Source organism: Dipteris shenzhenensis, chromosome 16 (genome assembly GCF_047967505.1).
Source record: "Dipteris shenzhenensis isolate YYH24624 ecotype China chromosome 16, Dip_SZ_1.0, whole genome shotgun sequence".
Taxonomy (NCBI): Eukaryota; Viridiplantae; Streptophyta; class Polypodiopsida; order Gleicheniales; family Dipteridaceae; genus Dipteris; species Dipteris shenzhenensis.
Genome location: NC_141611.1, coordinates 46132429 through 46159930, shown reverse-complemented (window position 1 = coordinate 46159930; position 27502 = coordinate 46132429). Strand labels below are relative to the sequence as shown.

At 45.0% G+C, this 27502-nt stretch overlaps 1 protein-coding gene across 1 annotated transcript in view; it reads left to right on the top strand.

Moving 5' to 3' along the window:
• LOC147893044 (polyphosphatidylinositol phosphatase) overlaps window positions 1-24515 on the top strand; it is an 84490-nt gene extending 59975 nt beyond the window's left edge. Inside the window, exons 4-8 of the mRNA XM_087387355.1 lie at window positions 5379-5611; window positions 5769-5918; window positions 13008-13234; window positions 13359-13617; window positions 23894-24515. Coding sequence (XP_087243481.1) covers window positions 5379-5611; window positions 5769-5918; window positions 13008-13234; window positions 13359-13617; window positions 23894-24025 — 1001 coding nt within the window. The 3' untranslated portion in view covers window positions 24026-24515. The remainder of the gene's footprint in view (window positions 1-5378; window positions 5612-5768; window positions 5919-13007; window positions 13235-13358; window positions 13618-23893) is intronic.
• The last annotated feature ends 2987 nt before the right edge of the window (window positions 24516-27502 follow it).

Sequence of the window (27502 nt, the reverse complement as noted above, 5' to 3'; positions counted from 1 at the left end):
CCCTGACGAACTGATCTGGAAATCTGAAACCTGTCACCCCTTACCCCTCCAATCAAAACCTGGCTGTCTGACCTGTAAAGGGACGCCACCCCTCCGATCCAAGCATCTGAAAATCCAAACCGTAGAAGAGTGCCCTCAAGAAAACCCCAATCTACTCTGTCATAGGCTTTCTCGAAGTCCAAGAGTAAAACTGCTAGCCTCTGTCCACTCTGCATAGCCCACTCTGTGGCTTCCCAAAAGGAAAAGATATTATAAAAAATGCTCCTACCATGCACAAAGCCTGTCTGACCTGTAAAGGGACGCCACCCCTCCGATCCAAGCATCTGAAAATCCAAACCGTAGAAGAGTGCCCTCAAGAAAACCCCAATCTACTCTGTCATAGGCTTTCTCGAAGTCCAAGAGTAAAACTGCTAGCCTCTGCCCACTCTGCATAGCCCACTCTGTGGCTTCCCAAAAGGAAAAGATATTATAAAAAATGCTCCTACCATGCACAAAGCCTGTCTGAGTATCATGGATGAGGTCTGGAAGAAGGGGCTGTAGTCGGATGCTGATCGCCTTGGCAAGGATTTTGTAAAGAGTGCCCAAAAGAGTGATGGGTCTCCAATGGGATACAAAATTCCCGTTGCCACCTTTCGGGATAAGGTGCATGAGTCCCTCGGTCAGTGAGTCAGGCATCTCACCGGAGTCCCAAATGCCCTGCAAGGCTGAAGTAATATGATCACCTATCATATCGCAAAAATTGTTTGCAAACAAGAAACAGTTATTACTAACGACAAGTTTTTGAAAGTAGAATTCATAGTAGTTAAACAGAATATACATGATTTCGAAAGAATTTTAGAGGAGATTACGAATAAGAAATAGAAAAATTTGATTGCATGTGTGTGCAACACATGCTTCTCCACTCATGCAAAGCAAAATCCTGACAAACTTGGAGTTTTTTTCTGAAAGAAAGGATGAAAAGAGAGGAGCACAAATGCATTAGTGCCTTTCTTCTAGTAAAAACAAGCAGAAAATGTGCCTAGGATTGAGAATAGGCTGCTGAAAATCAGATCCAAGGCTAACTCCTCGAATAAGGGATAACAAAGGATGGATGAGAGCAGATTGTAGAGGGCAAGAGCTTCATGAACTCAAGTAGGATTCAGCGAGGCTGAAGAGAGGCATAGAGTCTATAAACTGGAGGAAATAGTTAAGAGCTGAAATAGGGAATGTGCGGATTAGAAAGAGGTGGCCAGCAGCTATGCATGCAAAGGTGAACAATTAAAGCTTTCTAGCAGTAACAACTACGAGAACGTTTTCTTGCAGTGAGGGACTGGAGCAAGGTAAGGTTTAGAGGGTGATAGGGAGATGATTGAGACCTTTCTCTATTTGTGAGTGGCTTGGACATAGATTAGTTGTTGTGATCTTCTTATCTTACTTTTGGATTCAGAAAACTTATGACTAGAGAGATGGGGTACTTCCTTGAGTGTACTTTTCAGTGGTTGGAATTCTCACATTTGGACCAAGGATGTCACATTTGCATATAACAACAGAGTACTTTGCAGAGAATCGTGTGCTTATATCATCCCACTTTTTAGATCAAAATGTTAGGGCTGTCGCATAGTAAATAAATTTTGCACAACTTTACATGGGTGGCATGTGTGTGCAAATCAGAGATCACTTTGCCAAGTGTATAGCTATGTGATGCATTGCAAGCTGCAAGAGTATCGAGTTGGTGTCAGATGTATGAGTGTGAGTACCAATGATAGAACCGGATGGATTGACGCACTGGTGGGAACAAATCAGGTGATTCAAGCAACGGCTCACTTGGATTGGTGGAGTTGGATCTCCTTTAATCCATGCATCTGTTAATCCAAAGCGAGCAAGGGTACCCTCTAGAAAGCCCCAGTCTACTCTGTCATAAAGTCCAGGAGTAGAATGGCAAGCCTATGGCCATTATGTGCATTGCCACTTGGAGCTAGACCATTGCCTCGGGCTTCTACAAGGGCTACCAAGCCCTGTCCATTGCTCCCCATGGTACTCCAACCCTCATTGTAGGTTGGGGCCTTTCTTGGTGGCCCAACTGCTTGGCCAGCCAAGGGGAATTTCGGTTCGGCAATTACCCCATTTAAGGACTATTGTAACATGGCCCCATTTTAAACTCATCTTTTGGGCCAAAACAATCAAATGTTGACATCTTGCAAAAATACAGGGATGTGAAAATGTCGCCTTTTGGGCCAAAATAGGGAGGGAGCATGTTAACGTGCTCCCTGTTTTGGCCCAAAAGACGACTTTCACATCCCTGTATCTTTTGATTTACAAGTCCAAACGGGGTCATGTTACATATCAAATCAAATAGCAAGGTGTACTTTCAATTATTATCATGTCTTTGTGCACCATCTAGTAAACTTTAATGCACCAAAATATGAATTTGTGGTCAATTTGTTGCATTGGTAAGATTAGTTGGAGGTAAAGAGTAAATCATTAGAAAAGCATATTTTTGCAGTAACAAAGAAACATGGGTTTTGTTCCAAGAGTGAACAGAGTTAAAAAAGCTAAGGATTTACATATGCATGGAATCTAGACTAATCCATGCAAGGAGTCCTTGGAAACACCCCACTTGTGTGGAAGGTTGCATTGATGATCTCAATTACTCTAGCAGAAAGAGAGAACTTGATTCCAGTAGGGTTTGTCTTTGATACAAACAATGGCTTGGAAATTAAACATACAAACTGTCCTATGGATGACGTGAAATTAGTGTTAGCGACTTTAAAGTTATATGCATATTTAACCTTCTAGGAAACATATGGACTTTTGAATAAGTTATTATTTTTTGCTACTGAAATGGGAGATTTATAAATCTTTTATTGTTTTTTATCGCTCGCTTTTTTTGGCTCACTCGCTTTTTGTCGCTCGCTTTTTGGTAATCCTCATACATTCCCTAGAGAAAGCAGCCTGGGATGCCTTCCTTTTTCAGTACAGTGGCAGAGATGCTTGGCATGATGATGCTTTACACACTCAGCCCGCAGTCATTTTTGTTTTCTTGGGCAAACAGGAGGTTGCAGATGCCTATCCATGCATGGATTGACAGATTTTATGTGGATGATCGGGCTCTAGACAAAGATGGGACAGTATGCATTACACCTGGGGTGTCCACTTCAGACCATTTCCTACTTGTTTTGTTTGTTTCAGATCCTCATGTGAGGAGTCACTCTACCAGTATCAGGATTCCAGATGCCTTCTACGTAGAGGAGGGCCTCACAGAGGCAATGTTGCGGACTTGGGTATCTCACATGCACGATGGGCAGCTTTCCCCATCAGATATAGCAGCAGCCCTCTCAGATATTAGCGACTTTTATCACTCAGTTGCTCGAATCAAGAGAGGTGAGATTCTCAGGCAAGAGATAGGTATCCGCCAGCAGTTGGCTGCTCTTCAGAGGGAAGAGCAGAAGAGGCCTACAGATGCTTGGGTTTAGGAGCGAGCAAGGGCTCAGCAGCAGTCATTGTTAGATCAGAGAGCAGAGTATGTCTTTCATGCCAAAGAGTCATTTTGCACTGAGACGGGAGGTAGGGTCAACAAGCAGTTCCTCTCTACTCTTGGCCCCAGACATAGTAAAGAGAGCGTTTCACAGCTTGTTGACTCGGACGGAGTTTTATAGACACATCCAGATATCGTCTTGCATGTAGCCACAGATTTCTATGCCTCCCTTCTTATAGCAGATCCTGACACTCAGGCCAGAGATGATGCTCGAGTTGTTATTTGGAAGCACTTACCTATGTTGGTGACTCGAGATATGATAGTCTCACTTAATACACCATTCACCAACATAGAGTTCAGGACTGCTCTCTCTGCCCTTCACAAGGGCAAGTGCCCTAGTTCAGATGGGCTTACACCATCTTTCTTTATTTCATTTTGGGATCAGATTGGGAAACACATTATCTCAGCCATGCAAGGCATTTGGGACTCGGGTGAGATGCCAGACTCACTTACTGAGGGCCTCATTCATCTTATCCCAAAAGGAGATTGCAGGAATTTAGTGTCTCAGTGGAGACCGATCACTTTGTTGGGTACTTTGTACAAAATCTTAGCAAAAGCAATCAGCCTACGTCTGCAGCCCTTCCTTCCAGATCTTATACATGATACGCAGACGGGATTTGTGCATGGCAGGAGCATCTTCGATAACATCTTCTCATTTTGGGAGGCTTCTCACTGGAAATGCATAAGCACAAAACAGGCTGTATTGGAGTACACACCAGCCTAGGCAGGCTGAGGCTGTTGACCACCTACAGTTGGTAGGGTAGGGCAGGAGACTTGTGACGAGGGCGGCCCTGAGCAGGGTGTTGAGTCCCTCAGAGGTCTGCTGGTGGCTCGACAACAGAAGGCCTGAGATAGACTGTCTGGGGGGGGGGGGGGGAGGAGACTTCCAGTCCCAGGGCAGCCTGGATGATGGGGCGGTTTTGGAGAGGGTAGGGAGGGAATTGGGGGATGGGGAGTGTAGGAGCTATTGGGGAGGAAGCAAAGGGGAAAATTTTTGTACAGAAGCACAAGATAAAGAGGAAGATGACATGATAAGGAAAAGGTGGGTGAGTGAAAACGAACAAGGAGAGGGCCAATGCTGGTTGGGCTTTTGAGATTGGATCAACGGCAAAAAAGTGAGGCGATAAGAATCCACAAAAGAGCCAAATGAGAAGAAGGGAAGAAAATGATGTAGGGAGTAGGAGTGGTGGGGCTTAAGAAGAGAAAATGTTGTGAGACTTTGGACATAATGCAATGGCAATCTGAAAGGTCGATAAACAAACAATGGAAAATGAGAAGGTGAGAGGTTAGAGGAAGTAAGGAAAAGGAAGTGAGCAATGGACGCGGAAGAAAAAGATTTGATTTGATCTTGGATTTGAAGGTAGCCATGCAGACACTTGCTAAGTGGAAAAGGACCAGGAAAGCATGAGCTTAGTAACGGAGGCAAGTCATGAAATAGTGATATTAGCACCAGCAGCAGGATCTGTAGTAAAACATAAAGTACAATCAAATGCCGATTTCATTGGGTACTTGAAAACATGCATGGCAATTCGTGCATTATTTTCTTAGCTTTTTAAGATGCTGGAGAGAAGTTATGGGTGTGCGAGAGTGAGGGATAGGCGATTGAGGGCACAAAAATATTAAGGAGCCAAACCAGAGTGTGGAACTGGAACTTTATGTTTAAAATGGTTTCTTGTGACAATGTTGAATATGCATTTTGCGTTTCCTTTCCCTTTTTCAAAAATCTGTTTGATGGTATTGAATAAGCTGTTTGTTGAGACTGTTATCCTACAAAACATTTAAGTTTTTACTTGCCCTTGATGCTAGTGGATAAAGTGAACTTTGAGACAATACATTATGTTTGTTTCTTTCTGCTTCCTTGCAGGGTTGACAGCTATAACTGCGACACACAAAACAGTGTATTCAGATGGATCATGCTTGCCAACAAATAGAGAAGTAGCTTCCTTTGTGACATTTTTTGTGCAACACAATGAAGAATTACCACATCATAATGAGGACCAAGTTGCAGATGGGGAAACAAAGAAATTAGGGGATTTGACCTTTAACAGGGTAGATAGGCCATATGCTATTCTCAGCATCTTTCTGGAATCTATACAGGTAACCATGGCTGTGGTCCCTGACATTGAGAACATTTTGGCTGATTTCAATGTCAGAATGGTTTTGTAAAAAGTGCAGGTCAAGTTATCTTTTTCTTATTTTGAAGCTGCCTCGATCTCTCTTTTGTACCCTACTTGAATTATGTTAATGTGAACAGATTTCAATGCCAGGTAGCATCGCGACTATATTGACCGATCACGTTTCCCACATCTCAACAGATAGGCTTCCAATGAAAGTTAGCGTCCACCGATCTAAAGGGAATTTTTCTCGAAACAACCTCATGCTTCAAAGATTGGAGTCTTACATTGTAAGTGCTATCACACTGGTCCCCTTAATTGCTTTAGAATAGGGTGGTATATAATACCAGCTTATTGAGACAACTTCTCAGTCAGTTTGTTACAAGAAAGAGAAATGAAAGAAAAGAAGAAAGGAATATATTTGTTAATTATGCATGAAAATCAGCCTGAGAAACTTCCTAAGGATAAAGCGTCTAAACTCTGGCTGAGAGTGTGATGTCTGTATATGGTGCCTGTGCTCGAATAATCACCATGGCATTAGTGGCCTGATTGGGTGCAGTACACATAGATCAGTTCCTCATATAGTTAAAGGAGTTGAAGCCATACATTGCTTTTTCTGTGGTTCATACATCATGAGACCACACCATCTTACTATGGTGGTGGTGACTTTCATGAGCATAGCAACAGGTGACACTTCGTAGAGTGTACAGCTAGTCACATCAAGGTGATAGGATGTCAGAAGCTATTTCATGGGGTAGATTCCAAGTGCATGGGTAGTCCACTATTTATGGAGTTATCTCACAAATTATAGGGCCTTCAGCCCCCTTGGCTTGGTATCTTTCTTTCTAAATTGCTCTCCACCTGTCAGCATGCCCCCGAGATGGGGATGCTCTGTACATCTGTAGGACTTCTCTACTCATGCATAAGGTTCATAAACTCTAGCATGCCTCTTCGCCTTGCCTCTGCCTCCCCTTCGGATGCTCTTCTTCCTCTCCCCCTTTTTCCTCGTCTTCCTCCCTATAGCGGGAGCACTTGTGCTTGTTCAAGTGGAAGAAAATCTTGGTGGTGACCCTTAGTCTTGCCAGAGGGGCTCTATGGCAGTACCCTCGACTCCCACAGCCGTTAAGGTTCTTCTTTCCCCAGCTGACAAGCAATAGGTACAGTAGGCAGTTCAGTCCCTCCAAGACAAGGCGCTCATGGGTAGAATTGTGGGCCTCACGTCTACACGAGACAGGTGCGAGAGTGGATACAGGCGAGCTTAACATTAGAGGACAACCACATTCAAGAGGTCACCATCTATGGAAGAGGCATTTTTCTCATCCAGCTGAGCTCCCCTGACACTGCCTCGATACTCGTGGAGCAGAGCCCCATCCTCCTTGGCCCGCACCTAGTGTACCTTTTTCCTTGGTATCATGGGTTTACAGTGGAGGACATGGACACGACACACCATGTTCCCCGTTTTTCGGTTACGCTCCGCTTCCCAGGGCTCCCCAAGGAGTATCGAGCCATTCTCTCCTCCATTGGTCGGGCATTTGGCAATGTGCTCAAGTCCCCGCCAGAGTTGGCCGCCTCAATTGTAGCAGATGATGGAGTCCCGAGGATCAGAATGGTGGTTGAGAGCCCAGAGTCCCTCCCAGAGTTGATCGTCCTTGAGACCCTCGAGGGGGGCACACTTCACCAGCGTGTGGGGATTTTTGGGCTATCCGGCTAGTGTCTTCAGTGCAGACAGATGGGTCACCTCACCAGAGATTGCTCCCATGGCCACCCCAAGCGCCTCCCCCCCTCCCCCACAGAGCAGGTAGAGCTAGCAGACCAGAGTCCCGCGCCCCCTCAGACAGGAGCAACAGGAGTCGCAGACCCCCTGGGTGACCCCTTTAAAAGGGGATTGGATCCAGGTTAAAAAGAAAAAGAAACCAAGCAAGCAAGCTCGCAAGCGCCATAGGCAGAGGGCCAAACGCAGAGAGAGAGAGAGACAAGGTTGTCCGCAAGGCACCTGAGGAGGAGCAGTAGCAGCAGCAACAAGAGCCCTTACGTGGGATCCACCTCTCTCAGAAAAAGGGGCCACTGTCGAGCCAGATGTTCCTCACGTGACAAAGGTTCAGCATCTGCACCCACCACCGCACCCACAACGAATCCCAAGAGTTCCTAATGTGGCGATGGCGGCGGACGATAGTTAGACAGCGGTCGAGGAGAAGCGGATCCAGAGCCCCGGCGAGCCTGATCAGCTGAGGGAGCCTGTGATTGCCCCCTTTCCCCCCCCTCCCCCTCCCCCTCCCCCTCCAGATCCCTCCCCCCTTTCCCCTCCTCTCCCCCCCCCCCCCTTGGGTTCCCTCATCCCCCCCCGCCCCCCTGCTGTGATCATCCTCACCACTCGTCTCCTTCCCTCCACCCCCCCACCTCTTCTCGCCCTCGCTACCCTCCCTTCCACCTCTGCAGTAGGTTCCTCAGCGCTACCAGCAAGCAAGGGTAAGACGACATCCCCTTTTGCTCCCTCACCGCAGCATCAGGCCCATCCAGGGAGGGAGCCAAAGGGACAGGGCTTGCCCTCTAGGTCAGCCGCCCCCCATCTCCAGCCTGGGCGCCCATTGCCGCGGAACTTCTGGAGGTTGGGACTCTGGAACTACCTGGAGATCCCAGACTCCTATCCTTTACCGTTGGAGGTAACGCTTATGGGCCTGCAGCCATAGAAGGGGGGTTTGTTTAGCGCAGTGGGCTCTCAAACTCACCCCGTTTGGAGTTTCCAGTTTGCCTCCATAGGGTTGGAGAAGTAGACCCCAGACGTGTTTGATGCTATTATGGGAGACCAGATAGCACGCATGATGGATGAGTGGATGGGAGCACGGGAACTGGATCTTTGATACGCCCATGGGGTGGAGGTGAACTTCTAGCTGAGCTTCACGCGAGAGGAGCCGATGTGTGGTTTGGCGGTAGGAGTTATCAGATTGCCGCTTGAGGCCACGGTGGATCATGCATACTACTGGCCCCTCCAGAAGTGTGCGGAGCGGTTTGGGGTGGAAGTCTCCTTCATGATGAAGTGGGCACGGAAGATCAGCATTGAGCCGATATCCACCCTAGTACGTCGTCACACAGACACGGACTATTCACTCTCAAAACCCCCAGCAAAGTCACTGAAGGCAGTCTTTTTGGAACAGGCACCCACTATAGGAGAGCCTTGTTCTCTATACCCCCGTCCTCATGAGCTGGACCACAGTGAGTTGGAACGTGCACGGGCTCCATGACCGTGCTCGTAGTCAGCCGTAGTACCTGATACTCTGGCAGGAGTTACAGAGGACCGTGGTAGGGTGGACAATGGACATCCTTTTGGTTCAGGAGCATTTGTTCTCAACAACAGACATCAGACGGCTTCTCCTCCCAGGGAGAGGTCCGGAGGAGTGGTCCCCTACAGTAGGACGGAGCGGAGGGGTCTACATATCGGTTTCACAGACTTTGGCTCCAGAGGTCTACGAACCAAGCAAGGGCTGGGCTTCGTGGGTGGCCGATGCGATCTAGAGGAGCAGTGAGGAGCTACAGGCTCACGCCCTTAGGCGGAGGAGGATGCTTCAGGATCGCGAGCGGGCTTTGAGGAGGGACCTCGCCTCCATAGAGAGGCTCATGGAGCAGGACCCATGTTCTCAGTGGCTTAGAGACAGGCTCGAGCGCACTCGCCTTGAGCTAGAGGACACGGAGATTCGGCAGGCTGAGTTCTCTTATCACTCTTCCAGGGTTCGGTGCAGCAGGGGGACATGATGATGACGAAGCAGTTCTTGCAGACCACTAGGCCCCGATCGGCAGGCACACAGCTGCAGCGTCTCCGGGATCCACAGGGCATCATGCACACTAACCTGCAGGAGATTCTAGACTTGACCAGAGGATTTTACAGCCAACTCTATCAGACGAAGAGGATGACTCCAGTTGGCATTGTGGCCGAAGAGGTAGTTTGGGACCACATTCCGGCAGTAGTCTCATAGGATCTATGCAGCAAGCTAGAGGAGCCTTTCATGGATGAGGAGCTCTGGGAAGCCCTCAAGGCTCTCCCGACCCAGAAGTGTCTTGGCGAAGATGGCTTGACTCCGGCCTTCTTTCGAAACTTCTGGGAGATTATCTCCACCCCTTTCCGTCTTGATGCCAGGAGATTTTCGACACGGGCTCCCTCCCTCAGTCCTTGAGTAGGGGATGGATTTGTTTTATCCCGAAAGGGGGAGATAGGTCAGACATCTAGCAGTGGAGACCGATCACTCTGCTTGATACTGCTTACAAGATCCTTGCCAAGGTCTTGAGCTTGCGGTTATGGCCCCATCTTACCGACATCATCCACGACACACAGACGGGGTTTGTCCAAGAGCACAGCATCTTGGACAACATCTTCACTTTTTCGGAGGCGGTGGATTGGTCCAGGGAGGAGTCACAGCCGCTGGCTGTCCTCTGGCATTTTGAGAAGGCCTATGACAGGGTGGAGTGGTCCTTCTTGGAGGGCACTGTGTTGAGATTGGGTTTCTCAGATAGATGGGTTAGAGGAGTTTCAGCGCTCTATGCGGGGAGCTCTAGCCGGATGTCACACGGGCGAGGCCTTTCCTCTCTCGCGCTTGGCCTGCCAGGGCTGCCCACTTGCTCCCTTCCTATTCTTGTTCGTGGTGGAGGCCTTGGGCTACTACTTGAGATCACAGATGGTGGGCCTCATAGGGTTGAGGCTCCCAATCCGATAGGAGGAGGAACTGCTTAACTCTGAGTTTGCAGATGGCACGACCTTGTATGTTGAGGGCACCACAGCTGTTATGCTTTAGCCGGGATAGCATGACCTCGGAAAGATCGGTGGGCATTTTCCCTTAGATGACCGACTTTTGTAATATTTTATGTGCGTAAATAAATTGGTCAAGGGAAGTAACTGCCAAGGTCCTAGGTGATTGGCATCGACTAGGTGGTTCTGAGTGCTCAGGCCTAGGTGCACCTAAATGTGTAAGAATGCCAAGGGACAAATGTTTTAATTGTGCCCCAAGAGAGGGGTACACCATGCCCCAAGAGAGGGGTAAATGGTGTACCAAGCTAAAGGTCTAAAATGATGACATGTGGCAGGAGGGAACCATCTAGGGAATTGTGGGCTTGTGGATAGGCATGAAGGAATGTAATTATGTATCTTTGTGTGCATGCAATTACGTATCTTTGTGTGCATGCAATCCATGAGAGTGGCTAGGAGGAAATACGGATGCCAGCGCATGTGAATTAGCCCGTGAATCGACGGAAAGAGTGAGATACAGATAGTAGTAAATAGTGATCATTTGATATCAGAGCATCAAGCTGGACGAGGGGATTGCGTATGAAGAAAGCGCAAGCGCGGGATATGTGACGACGGAAATCAGCGTGGCTGACTGGCTCGACGAGGTACGGCGAGGAGCGCAGGGCGTGTATCAACCTACCGTAGCTGCACAGCCGTAGGCTTGTAGTGGTATTACGCAAAGGAATTCGAGACTTCCACACAGGATCATGATGCAAAAGCCGTTGTGACGATTTGGGCAAACGTAGCAAGCAGCGCACCGTGGGCATATCATGGCATAGCTCAGTTTTGGACTGTCGCTGGGAATACGTAAGATGGCTGGCTACGTGGTGGTTGGACGGCGATACGTGGCTGATTGCCTTAACGAAGGGGTCGGGTACTGGTTCGGTTGACGGGACTAGAAGCAAGGCTTCAGCACAGGATTACACTGTGGAAGCGTATCATTTTGGTATCATACGCAAGGTGTGTGACGACGTGTGCTATTTGTGGTCACGTAGATAGCCCGTGGGCTGAGGCGGATTCCGAAATAGAGAGCAGGATGGAGAAGACCAGGATGATTCTGAAAGAGTGGGACTACGTCTGAGAGAGAAGCGAATAGTTTGGATTTTCGAGACTTGCAAGGATTTGGCAGAAGAAGGAATTCAGGACTCCCGGGATATTCCAGGGAGCATCTTTTTTTCCCCTTCCATACAACTTTTCAGTTGCAGTCTATTATTCCTGTACAGCAAAAAAAAGGGGAATTCGAAGTGTGATATGCCATTGACTGATCTGACCTCAGATAAAGTACCTTTTATATGGGGACAAAATCAACAGTAAAGTTTTAATACCATAAAACAAGCTGTGGTCACAGGACCGGTGTTAAAAATAGTTGATCCCCAGAAACCGTTGTTCCTGGAAACCGATGCAAGTGGCATTGCGGTAGGAGCAGTTCTCCTCCAAGAGGGAAGGCCATTAGCCTTTGAAAGCAAGAAGCTTTCTCCCTCTCAACGAAATTGGCCAACTCATGAATTAGAGTTGTATGCTGTTGTCCATGCTTTGAAAACATGGAGACATTATTTGTATGGATCAGAGTTTTATGTGGATGTTGATCACGATACTCTGAAACATTTTTGTAAACAACTTGACTTGAGAGGCCGCCAAGCTAGGTGGGCAGACATGTGGGCAGTAAGCAGGTTGCCACATGGGCAGCAGACCATTCTCCTTCTTATGATTACTTTAAGGAAGCCATGGGGGCTACCTAGGCCCGCAACTAGGGCTGACAATTGGACCCTGGTTTAGGGCTGATATACGGTTATGTATCTAATTAGAAGGATATAGGCTAGGTGTGCACATTGTATAGGTGGTACAACAAGTAAGAAGCTACTAATGTAGAGAAACTTAACTCTTTAAGCCACTAAGGGACAACCTTCTTTAGGGAGGACCAGGGTAGCTAGTAGGCAAGCTAATGCTGAGGTCCTCATGCTTTGGTGAGTACTGCCATCTGTGCTACAGATGAGCCTCATACGTATTAGTATTCATAGGGTCATCCATTATGGCAGAAGGTCATGGAATGTGAAACTAGATCCAACGAGGAAGAATGCCACTTGGGATTTGGTTAGGCTAAATATCATTCAACCAGGAAAGAAGGGATTGATTATGAGGAGATTTTTTCTTCAGTGGAAAAATGCTTGTCATTCCTTCAGATGGATGTGAAAATTGCCTTCTTGAATGGGGACCTCAAAGAAGAGCTTTATGTGTAGCACAAGTTATGCATGCTAAAGAAGCAGTTTAGGGGCTAAAGCAAGCATCACACACATGGTATCGTTGGATCATCACTTTTGCTCATCCAAGGGATTTGTGAACACTCCTATTGAACCAATTTTGTATGTTTAGCAAGAAGGGACATATTTGATAGTGCTTGTTCTTTATGTGGATGATATCATACTCATTAGCAATAATGTTAACTAAACGTTTTGTGTCCTTGCTTCTCCACTCTCATGTACTGGAATATTTGCAATTACTCTATTTTTAATGCCCCAATGGGTACTTGATGGATGAAGATGATGTGTGTGAGCTTTTTACAGCAAGTCTTGGAAAACAAGGATTAACTAGAAAGAGATTCTCCTTGCAGGATTTTCTTCAAAGCATTTTGGATTTGAAAATGCAATCTGTGAAGCATGAGGAGGTCATTGAGCACATTGTATTTGTTGACTCAGACATCATGATAGTGAATGACCTTGGATGTGTCTTTAAGAATAATACAAATTTCGACATTGCCTTGACATTCCGCAACAACAAGGATCAGCCCATTAACTCAGGGGTTATTATGGTACGAGGGCATGTTGAAAGCATATTAAGGTACAAACATTGCTTCGCTGAAAAAGGAATAAGTAGCTCGTTTCTTTTAGAGGTACATGCAAAATGTTTCAATGAATATAAAATGGGCATTATTTGCTTGATTTTTGAACTTTTTTTTTGCCAGAGCAAGGAATTTCCTCATCGAGGCGGTGAAAGTGTATAGAGCTAGGTTCAACACAGCTACAAGGATGTTGGGTGACCAATTGGCTCTAGCATCAATTGTTCGGATGCACTCCAAGTTGACTATGTTGAAATTTAAGAAGTCAATAAGCTTTGAAATTGAGATTTTAGGAGCACAAGTACTGTTTTTACCATCTCAACTGTACAATTGGACTCCTTCTGAAGGTGCAGGGCAATTTCATGGCATGCCAGAAGATGTTAAAGTAAGTCATGTGTTTGTTTAGCTAATTCTTTTCTAAAAGCAATGTTTTTATTATGGAAGGAAAAATAAAGAATGGTGGCCAAAACTTAAAACAGTTTTCTGGTTATATGCATGTTCAAACTTCAACGATCATTTATTGAAGGTTGATGTTTTTGAGATGGAGGGTTTTAAGTTGTGTCTGTATTTCTCTGGGAAGAAAAAAAATTGTCTGACAATTATTGTTAAAGACTAGTTGACCTCTCTCAAGTGTACTTCTAATGGATCATGCTTACATCTGAATGTATAGGGGAGCATTTAAATGTTTGGTTGGAAAAGATATTTGATAGGGCATGGAGCATGAAGCAAGCAATATCTTATATCTACATCAAACTCTTTTTTTCCTACAATTCCAACTTATAGGAAGGCATTAAGCGGATGCTTATGAGTGTAAGGGCACCAAGCTGCACCAAAATCTCCTCTAGATTCTTGCCTATACTTAGGCATTAAGTGGATGCTTACGTTCTTCAAGCTGCACCAAAATCTCCTCTGGATTCCCGCTTCTGCATATTTACGAGAGGTAAACCAAAGCTGGCAAGGTGAGTGAGAACAATGGGAGGGCCATGAGAGGAATGAATTATTCTTATCGAGAGGGGATGGAGAGTCTCATAGAGGGAGATGGAAAGGAAAGGGGGGAAGAAGGAAGGAGAGCCTCCATGAATGAGGAAGAGGGGCTTCATAGCCTAATTAAAGAGAATGGTGGCATATACAAATATGGAGATCTACATATGAGAGTTTGTCCCACATCAAGCAAGGGCCCACATTTTCTAACGAATTCCCCATCAATTAACTAGCATTACATACACATAAATTGGGTAGGGGTGTCTTCCATGTGCACATAAGGCCCAAATCCCTCAATTGGGTGCGAGAGGTCATGGCCTCCAAATCCACATGAATCAAAACCTTATCTCCAAAGTCAAGAGTAGTTGACTCACATGCTCGGATCCTTCCAATTTTTAAAATCCACAAATACTACCTAAGAGGTCAAGTAGAAAGAAAGAAAGAAAAAAAGAAAGAAAGAAAGTTTATTAAAAGTCTTTGGAAGACCAGAGGGCCTATGACACTAAAAGAAATTGATACAATGAGCTGAGGGGTAGAGCCACTAAGCGGGCATCAACATCCATGACGAATATGAAAGAAAACCCAAATCCTGATCGCAATGGCATCGATACATAGGGAGAGGACTCTCTGAGCTCATGGAGTGGGAGTTGGCGGGGGCATCAACCCTAGGAGGGGGGCATTGATGTGCGAGGCTGCTGTGATGGCATAAAACCTATGATGGAGCACTGGCGACTCTTGACATGTGAAGTCCATAGTGGTCTCTTGGCTATAGCTTTGCGGCAAACAAGTGCCACCGTCGCTCTTGTGGGTCATGCCTCTGGTCTGATGAGCATGGAGGGAAGGTCCCTAATGTGATTTGTGCCTCAATCCGCTAACGCATTGAAGGTGTCCTTGGCTGTAGCTCGGGTCCTCGCAGCACCGTCTTTGTGAGTCTTGCTGGTCGGTGCTGTCTGGTTGGAAGAAGTCAGTGATCATGCCCTAAGTAGAGTCTGGCTATGTGTCCTCCTTGTGTTGGATAGCCTCATGGATGAAGGCCGCCAAGCATCTCTGGTTTGGATAGGATAGGAGATTAGATAGGAGTCTAAAACCATCCCTAAAAAGGCAGTGATAGCAACCTGTGATATCATATTACATAGGGCATCCTTAAGCGAAATGCTCCTCTGACTCGATCTCCCGGTAATCGCATAAGGTGCAGATGTGACCCTCTCTGGGTATGCCCTCTGTCTGATCACTCTCAATACAGAGACGTTGTGATGAGACCTGGAACTTCCCGATCGATATCCTCATGGAGTGGGGGAGATGGATCCATGTGTATCTTGGTGGATCGATGAAGCCTTCTGCTGAAATCCTTAGGTAGTGGTCTTTATAGAAGCTGAGCTTCATAGGGATCTCACTAGGTGCCATCTTGAATGTGTGTAATTGTAGGAGATCTTCTCGGATGACTTGGCTCACCTCAGGGGACTTAACATTGTACTGGAAGGGAGGTAGCGTGTCTATGTGGAGCCCCAGGCTCTCAAACGATTTGCATGTACGTACATACCAACACCGTTGGTCACCCTTTGTCGCTAGCACCATGTAGGCGATAAAGCCAACCAAGGAAGCCTACGTCACCCTGTGGTACAAGACCCATACTAACCCCAAACTTAGCCAAGACTATCTAAGGTGGGACTGATTGCGAATCATCCATAAAAGCATCAGAACTTGAAGCCTCTCAACTTGAACCCAATCTATCTCTGGTAGGTCAGGGGCTGCCATACATACGTGATGATCGGACCAAAGAGTCAAAGAGAAGAGTCTTGGTCCGACGGTCCTAGAAGTGAGAGAGAAAGCACTGTCGCTCGAGTTAGGCCAGCGTGGCGTACTGCCTGCTCAGTCAAACTATAATGCTGGTCACGTTGTAAAGATTGGGACAGAGAAAAGAACCTGTAGGTATAGGATGCAACCGCTTTTATTGGCAACCCATCCAAGGTGAAGTGCTCTGTGTGCATGGCTACCTAGGACGTGTTGAAGATCATGACCTTGGTTTTAAGAAGGTTGACCTTAAAGTCATTTGTCTCACAGAAGGCATGAAGTGCATCTAAGTGTCGCTAGAGACCCTTTGCTGAGAAAGAGAGTAAGACCACGTCATCTACGTATATGAGAATCCGGAGCAACGATTTGGGTAGAGAGCAACTAGCCCCTTGTAGGGTCCCAATAAAGGCCTCAAGCTCATCTATGTAGAGGCAAACAAGGTTGGTGATAACTTACAACCTTGTTTGACCCCAGTGGTACTCATGATGTCCTCTGTCCACGTTGCACCTATTTGAACCCTACCTAAGACTCTCATAAAGTGCGATAACTGCCAAGGTGATCTCCTAAATGTACTTTAGCTCCTGTAGACATCTGATGAGTTAGGCTCTTAGCACTACGTCAAGAGCCTTGCGAAAATCCAAAGAGCACCAATAGACCCTCTGTCTCTATGCCCTAGCCTCCTCGATCACCCCCCTGAGTGTAAGTATATAATCTATGGTCCCCTGATCTACCTGGAAGCTTGCCTGTCCCACCACTCTGAATCCCCAAAGCCGTACGACTAGGCTAACCTTTGTATCAAGTACTGATGCATAGATCTTGGACATGACATGTCCAATCATAATGGTTTTGTTGTTTTTCGGGCTCATGGGATCTCTTGCCTTGCATATAGGGGTGATGATGTTAAGGGTCCAAGTGTGTGGGAAGCCTATGCAAACCACTTCTTTGAAGAGCTTTTCTAAGATCGAGGACAATGCATTTATCCGAAAACTTCTACCGAACAAGAAATTGAAGCAAAGCATATAGGTGTACGCATGCAATGAATTCAGTGCGTAAGCCCTCATGATCTTTCGCTTGGCTGTTGTGAAGCTTTATGGTTGCATGTTTGACACCACCAGCTGTGAAAAGTGTGAATGAAGTGGGGCGTGGTACATGTGAGAGATCAAGTGCTGGTTGGTTAGGGACATCATATAGTGTGCGTGCATAGTAGTGCCAGGTTTTAGTGTCTGTGAGAAGGGATGCGGCTTGCCACTCAGGAAACCTCGACCAAAAGTCTTTAAAGTTGTTACTAAACAAAATGTTTATTAACTCTTCGTTCCGGTGAGCCAAACTGCGGTACTTGGTTATCGTCTTTGCCTCACCCAGAAGATGATGCTTAGTTTTGAGTCGGAGTTGTCGGCGTAAAACCCTACACTCGTCATTGTACCAGCTATTGTAGGTTATTGAGCCGAGATGTGGGGGCGCGTGGATCGGTGGTGTGTGAGAAAGTGTGTAGGGCGGCCTCATGGAGAGATCTTGTGTTCTGGGCGGCTTGATCCTCTATGAGCTGTATGGGTCTATGTATCTTTAGAGAGGTGTGCGATAATTTGTGATCAAAGTGTATGTCATAGTAGGTAGTCTGTACCAGTGGCATTGTAGTGTGTGATGTAGGCAGTGGTGTGGATATATTAAAAAGTAGATAGGTGAGGTTTGCTCTTGGGGGTGGTGATGAGACATAAAAGTCAGTAATATGTGAAGGGAAGGCAAGAGATGGCATGTGATAGTCAACTACACTTGATTCCGCCCTGTGTGGGAAACAAGTGAATCCATCTGAGGGGCAGCAATGCAAGTCATTATAGATGATAAGATAATGTATCCTGCCGATGTCTAGTAGTGCATGTCTATAGGATGTGACTGGGGCCCATTTGCCTATGGAGACTCCAAACATCCCAGCCCCAAAAATTTGCACACTAAGCTTATCATGAGTTCATTTGAACATCTGGAGTGAGGTGAACAGATGGAGTGAGTTAATCAGATTCTTGAGGATATGCTTTGTGCATATTTCTCTCAGAGCAATCTGATTGGAAAGAGTATCTTCTCATGGCTTAGTTTGCATATAATAGTGCAAAACGCGTGCCGCTCTGTGTATTGTTGGTTTGTCAAACATTAAGGTATGAGTGGCTGCTGCGGATTTTCTGCAATTGCAGCAAGACATGTTGCAATTTGGGCATAGCTTAGGATAGAGCTCAGTTTTATGAAAGTCAATATGCTTATCTCGTGTGCTTATAAGAGGGCTAATTTGTTTACCTCTGAATCCCAAAAGATTTTGGAGCTTTATGAACTGGGGAAGTTTATACACTGTCAGCTCATTAGAGTGGACCTTTCAAGATTGTCCGCATGATCAATAACACTACTTATGAGCTGGAATTACCTCTTGATGTGAATGTACATCTAGTTTTTCATGTAAGTCACCTAAAGGAGGAATTAAGCACAACTGGCAGTTTAGTTTTGGTAGAGGAGCTTCTCTCATTACAATATCTATCAGCATATGTTTCCCATGAACTAGCTGCAATTTCGGATTATAGGGAGAGACCTCTTAGAAATGTGAGAAATGAACAGACAAGCAAGATGCAAGAGAGCCGGAGAGCAAAACGTAGAGTGTGCAATAGATAAGATAGATAGATACAAGAGTGGAGGTGGTTTGTCTAAGTGACAAAACCACACTAACCCACTAACTGTGGTTAGGGGGAAAAACCTCTAGTGAGGGAAAAGTGCCCCTAACTCAAATAGGGGCCCCTAACGTTCGGAAAAAAATATTCATTAATTAGTTCACAGAAGCGAGGGGGGGGCAACGAATTAATGTAAAAAGGGGGGGGGGGGGCGAGGCGACGAATTAACGCTCCAAAAGCTTCTACAAGAAGCTTCACTGAGAAGCTTCTGCACCTATATATCCCACTGCCTAGCAGAGTAGAGTAGGGATATATCCCACTGCCTAATAGAGTAGAGTAGAGTAGAGAGGGGAGACTGGGGAGGAGAGCGGGAGCACAAAGTAGGGAGAGGTGCGGAACAGGGAGAGATGAGGAAGAGCGAATTAATTAAGTAGGCTTAGGTTAATTAAAGTAGATAGCGATTAGGGAGGTGGTGAGTGAACAAATTAATTGAATTTCGAGGAGCGAGTGAATAGGGAAGAGATTGAATTATGGACTACATTGGTCACTTCCTAGAATATATCGATAATTTTAACACCCCCTTGCAGTGCCAACGTGATGATGTACAAGGAAGTGATCAATCACCAAAAGGAGATGAGTTCAGGGCACTGTGAAATGCCTCAAACTTCTTACCTTTGGTGAAGATGTCTGCAACATTGTCATGTGTTGACACATAGATCATACTGATCTCCCCTGCATGTAACTTCTCTTTGGCATAGTGATAGTAAACCTCAATGTGCTTCGTGTGAGCATGAAATACAGGATTCTTTGCCATTGCTATAGAACTCTGACTATCAGTGAGAATCGGAGGACCCTCCAATGAGAGATGAAGATCAGCAAACAAACGATGTAGCCAAACACATTCAACTGTCGCTGTGAAAGCTTCCTTGTACTCAGCTTCACATGAGGAAGTAGCCACAGTAGATTTTTTCTTGCTCAGCCAAGAAATGCAAGCTTTGCCCAAAAAGAAACAATTACCACTTGTGGACTGCCCAGTGTCATAGTCTCCAGCCCAATCTGAGTCACTGTAAGCATGCATCTGCAAGTCACCCCCTTGGGAAACATCAAGCCATAAGACTTTGTGCCTTGCAAGTAATGAAAGATGCGTTTTACAGCCTGCCAATGTGTTGTCTTTAGGCTATGCATATACCTACTCACCTAAGATACCGCATCTGAATATTGGGCTGTGTATTGCACAAATAAATGAGGCATCCAACAGCCTGGCTGTAAAGTGTAGCATCCAATGATTCACCTGCATCATATATAGTAAGCTTCAGCCCTGGCTCCATGGGAGTGGCTGTAGGCTTACAATCTTGCATGTTGAATCTATCCAAGAGCTTTTGCACATACTTGGATTGATACATAATGATGCCACGCTTGTCTTGTATGAATTGGATCCCCAAATAGAAATTTAACATGCCCAAATCTGTCATGTCAAATTCAGCTTTCAATTCAGCCTTGAAATCTGCAATTATTTCCTCATTTGACCCTGTGAGCAGCATGTCATCTACATAAAGAATGATGACTAAAATATCCCCCCCATCCTTCTTGATGTAGAGGGTGCTCTCAGTTGGACCATTTATGCAGTCCCTTGCTGGCCAGGAAGGCATCAATCTTGGCATACCATGCACATGGGGCTTGTTTCAGCCCATATAAAGCTTTATTCAGGTTGCAAACTTGATGTGCATTACCCGAAAGTTCAAAGCCAGGAGGTTGTTTGACATAAACCTCTTCCTGCAAGTCCCCATTGAGGAAAGCTGTTTTTATGTCCAATTGATGAACATTCCAAACAAAAGTTGCAGCCATTGCAATAACTGATCTGATAGTTGTCATCTAGGATGTAGGAGCAAAAGTCTCCTCATAATCTATGCCCTTTTTCTAAGCATATCCTTTGGCAACCAATCATGCCTTGTACCGATCAATGGACCCTTTTGGCTTCCTTTTTACTTTGAAAAACCATTTGGTACTGATGGCATGTTTTCCAGGTGGCAAATCCACAACATCCCAAGTCCGATTTTTCTCAATGGACTGTAATTCATTGTGCATGGCATTCATCAAGTGCACATTATTCTTGGCTTCTTCGAAAGTATCAAGTTCTTCCTCATCAAGAAGAGTACTTGCATAAGCTGATTCAACGAAAAGAGCCCCCCCTTCGTGCCTTGTTGCACTACGAGTCCTACCAGGCAAAATGATCCATTGCTGAAGTCTTTCTCCCATGCCAAGCCTCATAGGGAGTGATTGTCTTCAAAGCCTTTGTGGGAGCCCAATTCAAAACATAATTGGCACACATGAGCCCTTCGAGCCAGAATCTGTGAGGCAACTTTTTGCTAGTGAGCATGCATCTATCCATCTCCATGAGAGTTCTATTTTTTCGCTCAGCTTTGCCATTTTGCTGAGGAGTAAGCCTCACTGTAAGCTGATGTGTGATGCCTTTCTCCTTAAAAAAGGCCTTAAATTCATGAGACATATACTCCCCCCCTCTGTCAGTGCGAAGTGTTTGCACCTTGAGTCCTATCTCATTTTCAACCTTGGCTACAAAGTGTTTGAAATGCATAAACACGTCTGATTTTTTCTTCAAGCCATAGACCCAAGTATAATTTTTGTAGTCATCTATAAATGTGACATAATACAGATAACCACCCACAGCAGATGTCCTCATGGGACCACAGACATCACTATGTATGAGCTCTAATTTCCGGACAGCTCGTATTGCACCATCCTTTTCTAAGGGAAATCTATGCATCTTACCGAGAATGCACCCTTCACAGGTATGATGAGGAGGTGATTCCAAAGGAGGCAATGCATCAACCATAGCAAGCTTCTGAAGTGTCATCAAGCTGCCATAGCTCATGTGTCCATATCTGGCATGCCATAACTCCTCCTTATGAGTGGCAGCAATGGAAGTAGTTACTGCCAAGTGCAAGATCGGATCTTTTCTCATAAACATCAAGCTGGAAAAGATCCCGATACAAAGTGCGAGACAACATCAAAGCATAATCATTTTCTTTGTCTCAGATTGCACAGTTGTCATCTTCAACGATGACCTGAAACCCTCCTCGATTGAGTGAGGACACTGAAAGTAAATTCTTCTTGATACCAGGCACAAAAAGAACATCAGAAATTCTGAAACCTGTGCCGTCTGTGGAGGTAAGTACAACCCCACCCACTCCATAAACTGAGTAAGAAGAATTATTAGCACAAGTCACCCTCTTTCCAGTGGGTGGTGCATGTAGAGATGCAAAAAGACACTTCCTGGAAGTGATGTGCTTGGATGCACCACTATCAAATACCATGTGTTCAGTGTCTTATTGACATTGAAAGTGCATGCATCCTTCGAAGGGTTATAGCTGCAAGTTAGGAAAGCATATGAGTCATCCTCAAGAGTGGCTGTAGTATCTGGACCAGCCACTGGAAAATATGAAATGCAAGACAAAAAGGCATAATCCTCTTCCACAAAGTTGGCTGTAGCATCAGCTCCTTCATGTGCACGAGGGGCTGATGCATCTGAGACAGACAGCCATACCCGAATCCTTTTTCTTTTCCTTTGCTATTCTCTTCTTGCATTCACCAATATAGTGACCCGGCTTCTTGCAGTGCTTCATGCTCTTTTCAGAGCCAGTTGTACAAAGTATTATTCTATTGTAATAAAGACCTTCGGGGGGGTCCAGTCCTCATTTCTAGGCCCTAATGTTGCATGTGCTGTGTCTCCTTCTTCTCTCCCTCTGTTCTATCACGAAGAATCATTGAGATAAGTGCTGCAATTCTGATTTTCAGATATCAGTTTGTGTTCTCCAGTTTCTATCGCGAAGTTCTTGTGAAATTTTGCAAAAGTATTGCGTGGAAGTAGCAATCAAAAATAAGGCAACTAAATTAGCTAAAGTCAGGGCTGCCAGAATGGATGGAAAATGGGCGGTTTACCGTGAAGGTGTAGCCATAATAAGAGAGTTTAAATCAAAACCAAAAGACTCTCAGTCTTAAACTGATGTATGGCTGATTACTCTTTGAAACTATTATGTAGGTACTCTAAATAAATGGGGGTTGCTTTTGCACTCCTTGGGAGCTGCCATGCGCCCTCCCTAAAGCAGTTGTACTAGATGGTTTCTTGCTGTCCCATAGACCTTTTGGTCTCCAGTGGACGTTAATAGACTTTCTTTCTTTCTTTCTTTCTCCCTCTCTCAATTCGTTTTGATTCCCAGAAGAAATCTGCTGCGCTCATCGTCAAATGAAGCTATTAGATGTTGTTTTTTCCTTGTTATCTATGAAATTCGAAATCTATCTTGGTGATTATCTGCTGCTGCGAATCGAAGATCCAGGCTGTGTTTCTACTAGCAATGATTCGTTTTTAGGGTTTCAAAGCTGAATACAAATTCGTTTTAGGGTTTTTGGTCCAATTTCAGGCTCAGCTCACTCTGGGGTTAGGGTGTGCTGCTGCTGCAGCCCCCCCTAGGTGGTCTACGTAGGCTAAGGCTGACGGCGGGCCTCCTCTCCCGACCTTAAAGACCTGCTGGCGACTCGACTTGTTGGCGGCTAGCAGACGGCACCCCCCTTTTTTTGCTGGCAAGCTGTTGACTGGCGGCACCCCACCTTTGTTGGCAACGCTCCTCGGCCCCCTTGAGGGATGAGAGAGACAGGAGGGACGGAGGAGGACAGAGAGGGAGGGACGGAGGAGGATAGAGAGGGAGGGACGGGAGAGACAAAGCTGACGCAAAGAGAGAGAGAGAGAGTAGAGAAACGGCACCAACATGTTTCCTTGAGCCTATCTAGATGTAGGGAAGAGAACATCATTTCATGCGAAGACGGTCAAAGGTTCTCTATTGCATCTCACAAAGAAACTACAGAGATCTGAAATCATTGCCTATAAACTACAGAGATCTGAAATCATCTCACAAAGAAACTACAGAGATCTGAAATCAAGAAGAGAGATGTCTATAAACTGTCATACGTGGCCAGAATTAAGTCAACTTTCCGCTGCCAAACATACACGATTTACCAGAAGAAGAGACACTACGACCACAATATTGAACAGTTAATGTGCAGGGAAGACGACAATTGCTTGGACCAAGGGCTAACCCCAACACCAACACATAAAGCCCTCCAAGAGTTCACGACTAGCTATGTGGCAATAAAATTTCTTCCTTTCTTCCTGTTAATGTTCTTTTCATTTTCTTCCTTGTTCATGTTTACAAGAATGCTGTGCTTTTGTAGGTGTTGCATTTCAAAGGTTCTAGAAAACGGCTTATGATTGAAGCTTGGAATTTCTATAAAGGATCACAAGGAAATCTTTCAGACATGAAATGTCTCATTTTAAGGAGTGGACGAACAAAATATGATTTTTAAGCTGTCTCAATCTGGGCCAAAATGAGCTCCTACTGTGGAGTGAAATCCAAGTTCTGCCTTTGTAAACGTTGTTGCAACTCTTCAGCAAGAATGTGCAATAGAAGCCTGTTCTGAGAGGAGGATAGTTTGTATGGAAAGTTGTAGAACCTTGCAAGATGTTTTCACTCAAACTTGGCTCGTTTGTGTCTACCTGTACAACCTGCCTGATGTTCAGGGGAGGCAGGTTATGTCTTCTGTACATACTATTGTTTGTGGAGTGGTGTTGCGAAGGGTCAAAGATGCTCATAAAGGACTATGCCTTGTTGGAAGTTTGGGTTGAAAGCTATTGGTTGGTTTGGTGAAAGAGCATTTGAGGTGACATATCTACAAGATATGCAATGTTTATTCCAAGCTTGGCATGCATATTAACTTTCTTTGGAAAATGAATCCTTGTGTATTCGATGTGTTTGAAGGATATGTCCTATTCATGTTGGTAATTTAGCACATCATGCTCATTAGTAGCCTTTAATAAGGTCATGAAACCTACTTGAAACAATCTACTCTTCAAGAAGATTTGATCAGTTTTCCCCTTGCCTGTCCTTTACTGTGTCTTGTATGGCTTTTATTCCATTTGGTTTTTTTGAAGATCACATGTGTTTGTTGTTATTATATGAAGCTATGTTTGAGAATACAGTTGGGCTGTCATTAACACATTTTGTATTATGAGTTCGCGAACATAACAGCTCAAAGGATATTTTTCCCAACCCAGCATTGATTTTATGCTACTAAGGGACATTTTCCTTTTGAGTTGTTTCCTGATGGACGTGTCGAAAGAAAATCTTTGAGTAGACATAGGAGGCCATATAAATGGACATTGATTTTGATTGCAAGTTAACAAACTTAGTAAAAAGCGGGGACTAGGCAATGCTTCACGTCCTGATTGAGAACATCAATAGGCAATCCAGGAAAGTGAAAGGTCCAAAGGTGACTAAATGCAAGGAGAGCAGTTAAACTAGCCAAAGTCAAGGAAGCCAGGTAAGGTGGCAATAGTAGATGGAGAAAATCCATTAGTAGAGAAAATTGAAAACAAAAAGGATTCTATTAGTCTCTAAAAATATACATTGATTTGTGTTTAGTGCAAGCGAAGTTGCCTCTACATAGAGGGGACTAGGCAGTACTCCAAGTTCTCGTAAAGAGAAAATAGAATGGACATCAATACCCAATCCAGGAAAGTGGGGTCCAAGGGTGTCTAAATGCAGTCAGTGCAGAGGACAGTTGAAGCAGCCAAAGTCAAGGAAGCCAGGCAAGATGACGAAGGGGAATGGATTAGAGCCATGTAGGCAGGAATCTGGATGCCACATCGGCAGCACATAGATCTCCTTGTTGCATTGGATATGGGCAGCCACATGGGCCACCCCAGCCAGCTTCTAGGGCTGGCTGTATGCCCTGGATTACATCTGACAGAGGGCTGTCATATGCCCAGTCTAATATTATTAGCCCAGTGGCAGGTGGTCTGGGATAAATCCCAGCAAATAGCTAGGGCTGGGACCATCCATAGTCTAAAGCCTCTCATTTCAGTGCCTAGCACCAAGTACTCTTCCTTTTTTTTCCAAGAGAAAAGAACTTTCTATTCATGCTTGAGAAACCAACCACACAAATCTGTATTCGGAGAGGCGCTGATCAAGGGAGATAAAAGGGAAAACTGGCTGTTGAAAAACCAGACTGAATTTTAGTCTTCCTCTTGATTTCTTTTGTCATGTTTAGGTTTAAGGTGTGAATGCCCTTTTTGACGTTTTAGCCTTATGGACTTTCATTCTGCCTCTCCACCACGACCCTATTTTGTTGGAACATACGTGACATGGTCGATTTCCTTTTGATGCCTTTTCTTCTCAAAGTAGGCATTAAAGCCTCTGAACCTAACTCTCCCTCTCAGTTTTCCTTGTAAGTCTTCATTTGCTTTCACATCTTATTCTTGCCCTTAGCTCACTATCTTTGAATTTCTAAAACATTTAACAAAGAAAACGTAGATCATGCGATTGGAATCATCAATGAAGGCTAGGAAAAATGTTGTCTACCAACCTAGATGGTCCTTGAATGTAGCCTCCTTTAATAAACATCATTGTTCCAAACTTTTGCGTATATGAAAGTGTAGTGTAGCTAACGTGCCCAAACCTCTCTTGTAACAACTTGGAATGTGCATTTGATAGTGGACTAAGAAATGTAAAGGTTGCCCACATCAATTTATCTTGCAATCGCCTTCCTTTTGCCTTTCAAGCTAATGACCATCTCCTAATCAAAAGGAGATTCTTGCAAAAGTCAAGGACATAAGGACATTGGAGGGTACCTTTTCTTCATGTTCTTTGATGCTAGGAGCGATTTTCAGCATAGTTTGAAAGTAGAAAATTGCCACCATTTGCAAAACACCCCTTTTGTCCTTCAAAAGTTGGTTTTTCTTGTTATTTTTTGCACAAAGTAGGTTAGCACCCCATATACACAAAAAGCTATGCACAAAAGCTCAAAATCATCATAAAATAATCAAACTTCTGTCGTGGCAAATTGTGTGGAGTAGAGACATTGCATAAGCTTAACATGATGCCACATTGCAATAGAGCTAATGTGATCGACGAATTGCGTGGAGCAAAGACATTGCATAAGCTTAACATTATGCCACATTGCAATAGAGCTAATGTGATGCCAGGTTGCATTATAACGTAGTGGCATGTTGCAATAATGTTAATGCGACGACACCTTGCATTATAGCATAGTGTGATGTTGCATTAGACCTAATGCTTATAGATCCCACCATCTGCCAGTCCATTTAATGCACATTTAATGTTGTCAGCCACCTATCCACGTTGCAGTACAATTTCAAGCCATGTTGCAATAATCTTAATCTGCAGCGCCGATGCATTAGCTAACAGAGTGCTCAGTGCAATATCCATAACACATCAGAGAGTTACCCTCAATGTAGCACCCGTTGCATTATCCCTAATGCAATATCTGGGGTGATAATCTTAACGCATCGTCCGGTGCATTATTCATAATGCAACGACGTTGCATTAATTGAAATAGCCCCAAAAATTAACACTTGGCCAACTGTAGATTTAGACAAAAATGATGAAATTTGCATGCATGCTGCCAATCAGTGTCTAAAGAAATATTTAGGGAACCAAGTCTCATCGTATCTATTGGCAATCAGCTACCACCATATCTGAGTTTGTTCCCAATCTCCCTCAAGAATTTCAAATGTCAGAACAAAGTGGACAAAGGAGTAATCTAGAAGATCCACAAATAAGATCTCCTACATTCAAAGTTTCGTCATTTCCTACTTGGTCACAGAACATCGGAGGTATGCCATACCTAACAACTGGCCCTTCTAGGCCTATGCCTGGCGTGAGCATGCCACTCCCCAGAAGACCTCCAACTCAGCCGGTGAGGCCCAATCCACCCCAAGTCACAATACAAATGCCTAGTGTGTTAAGATCCTCAAATCCTACA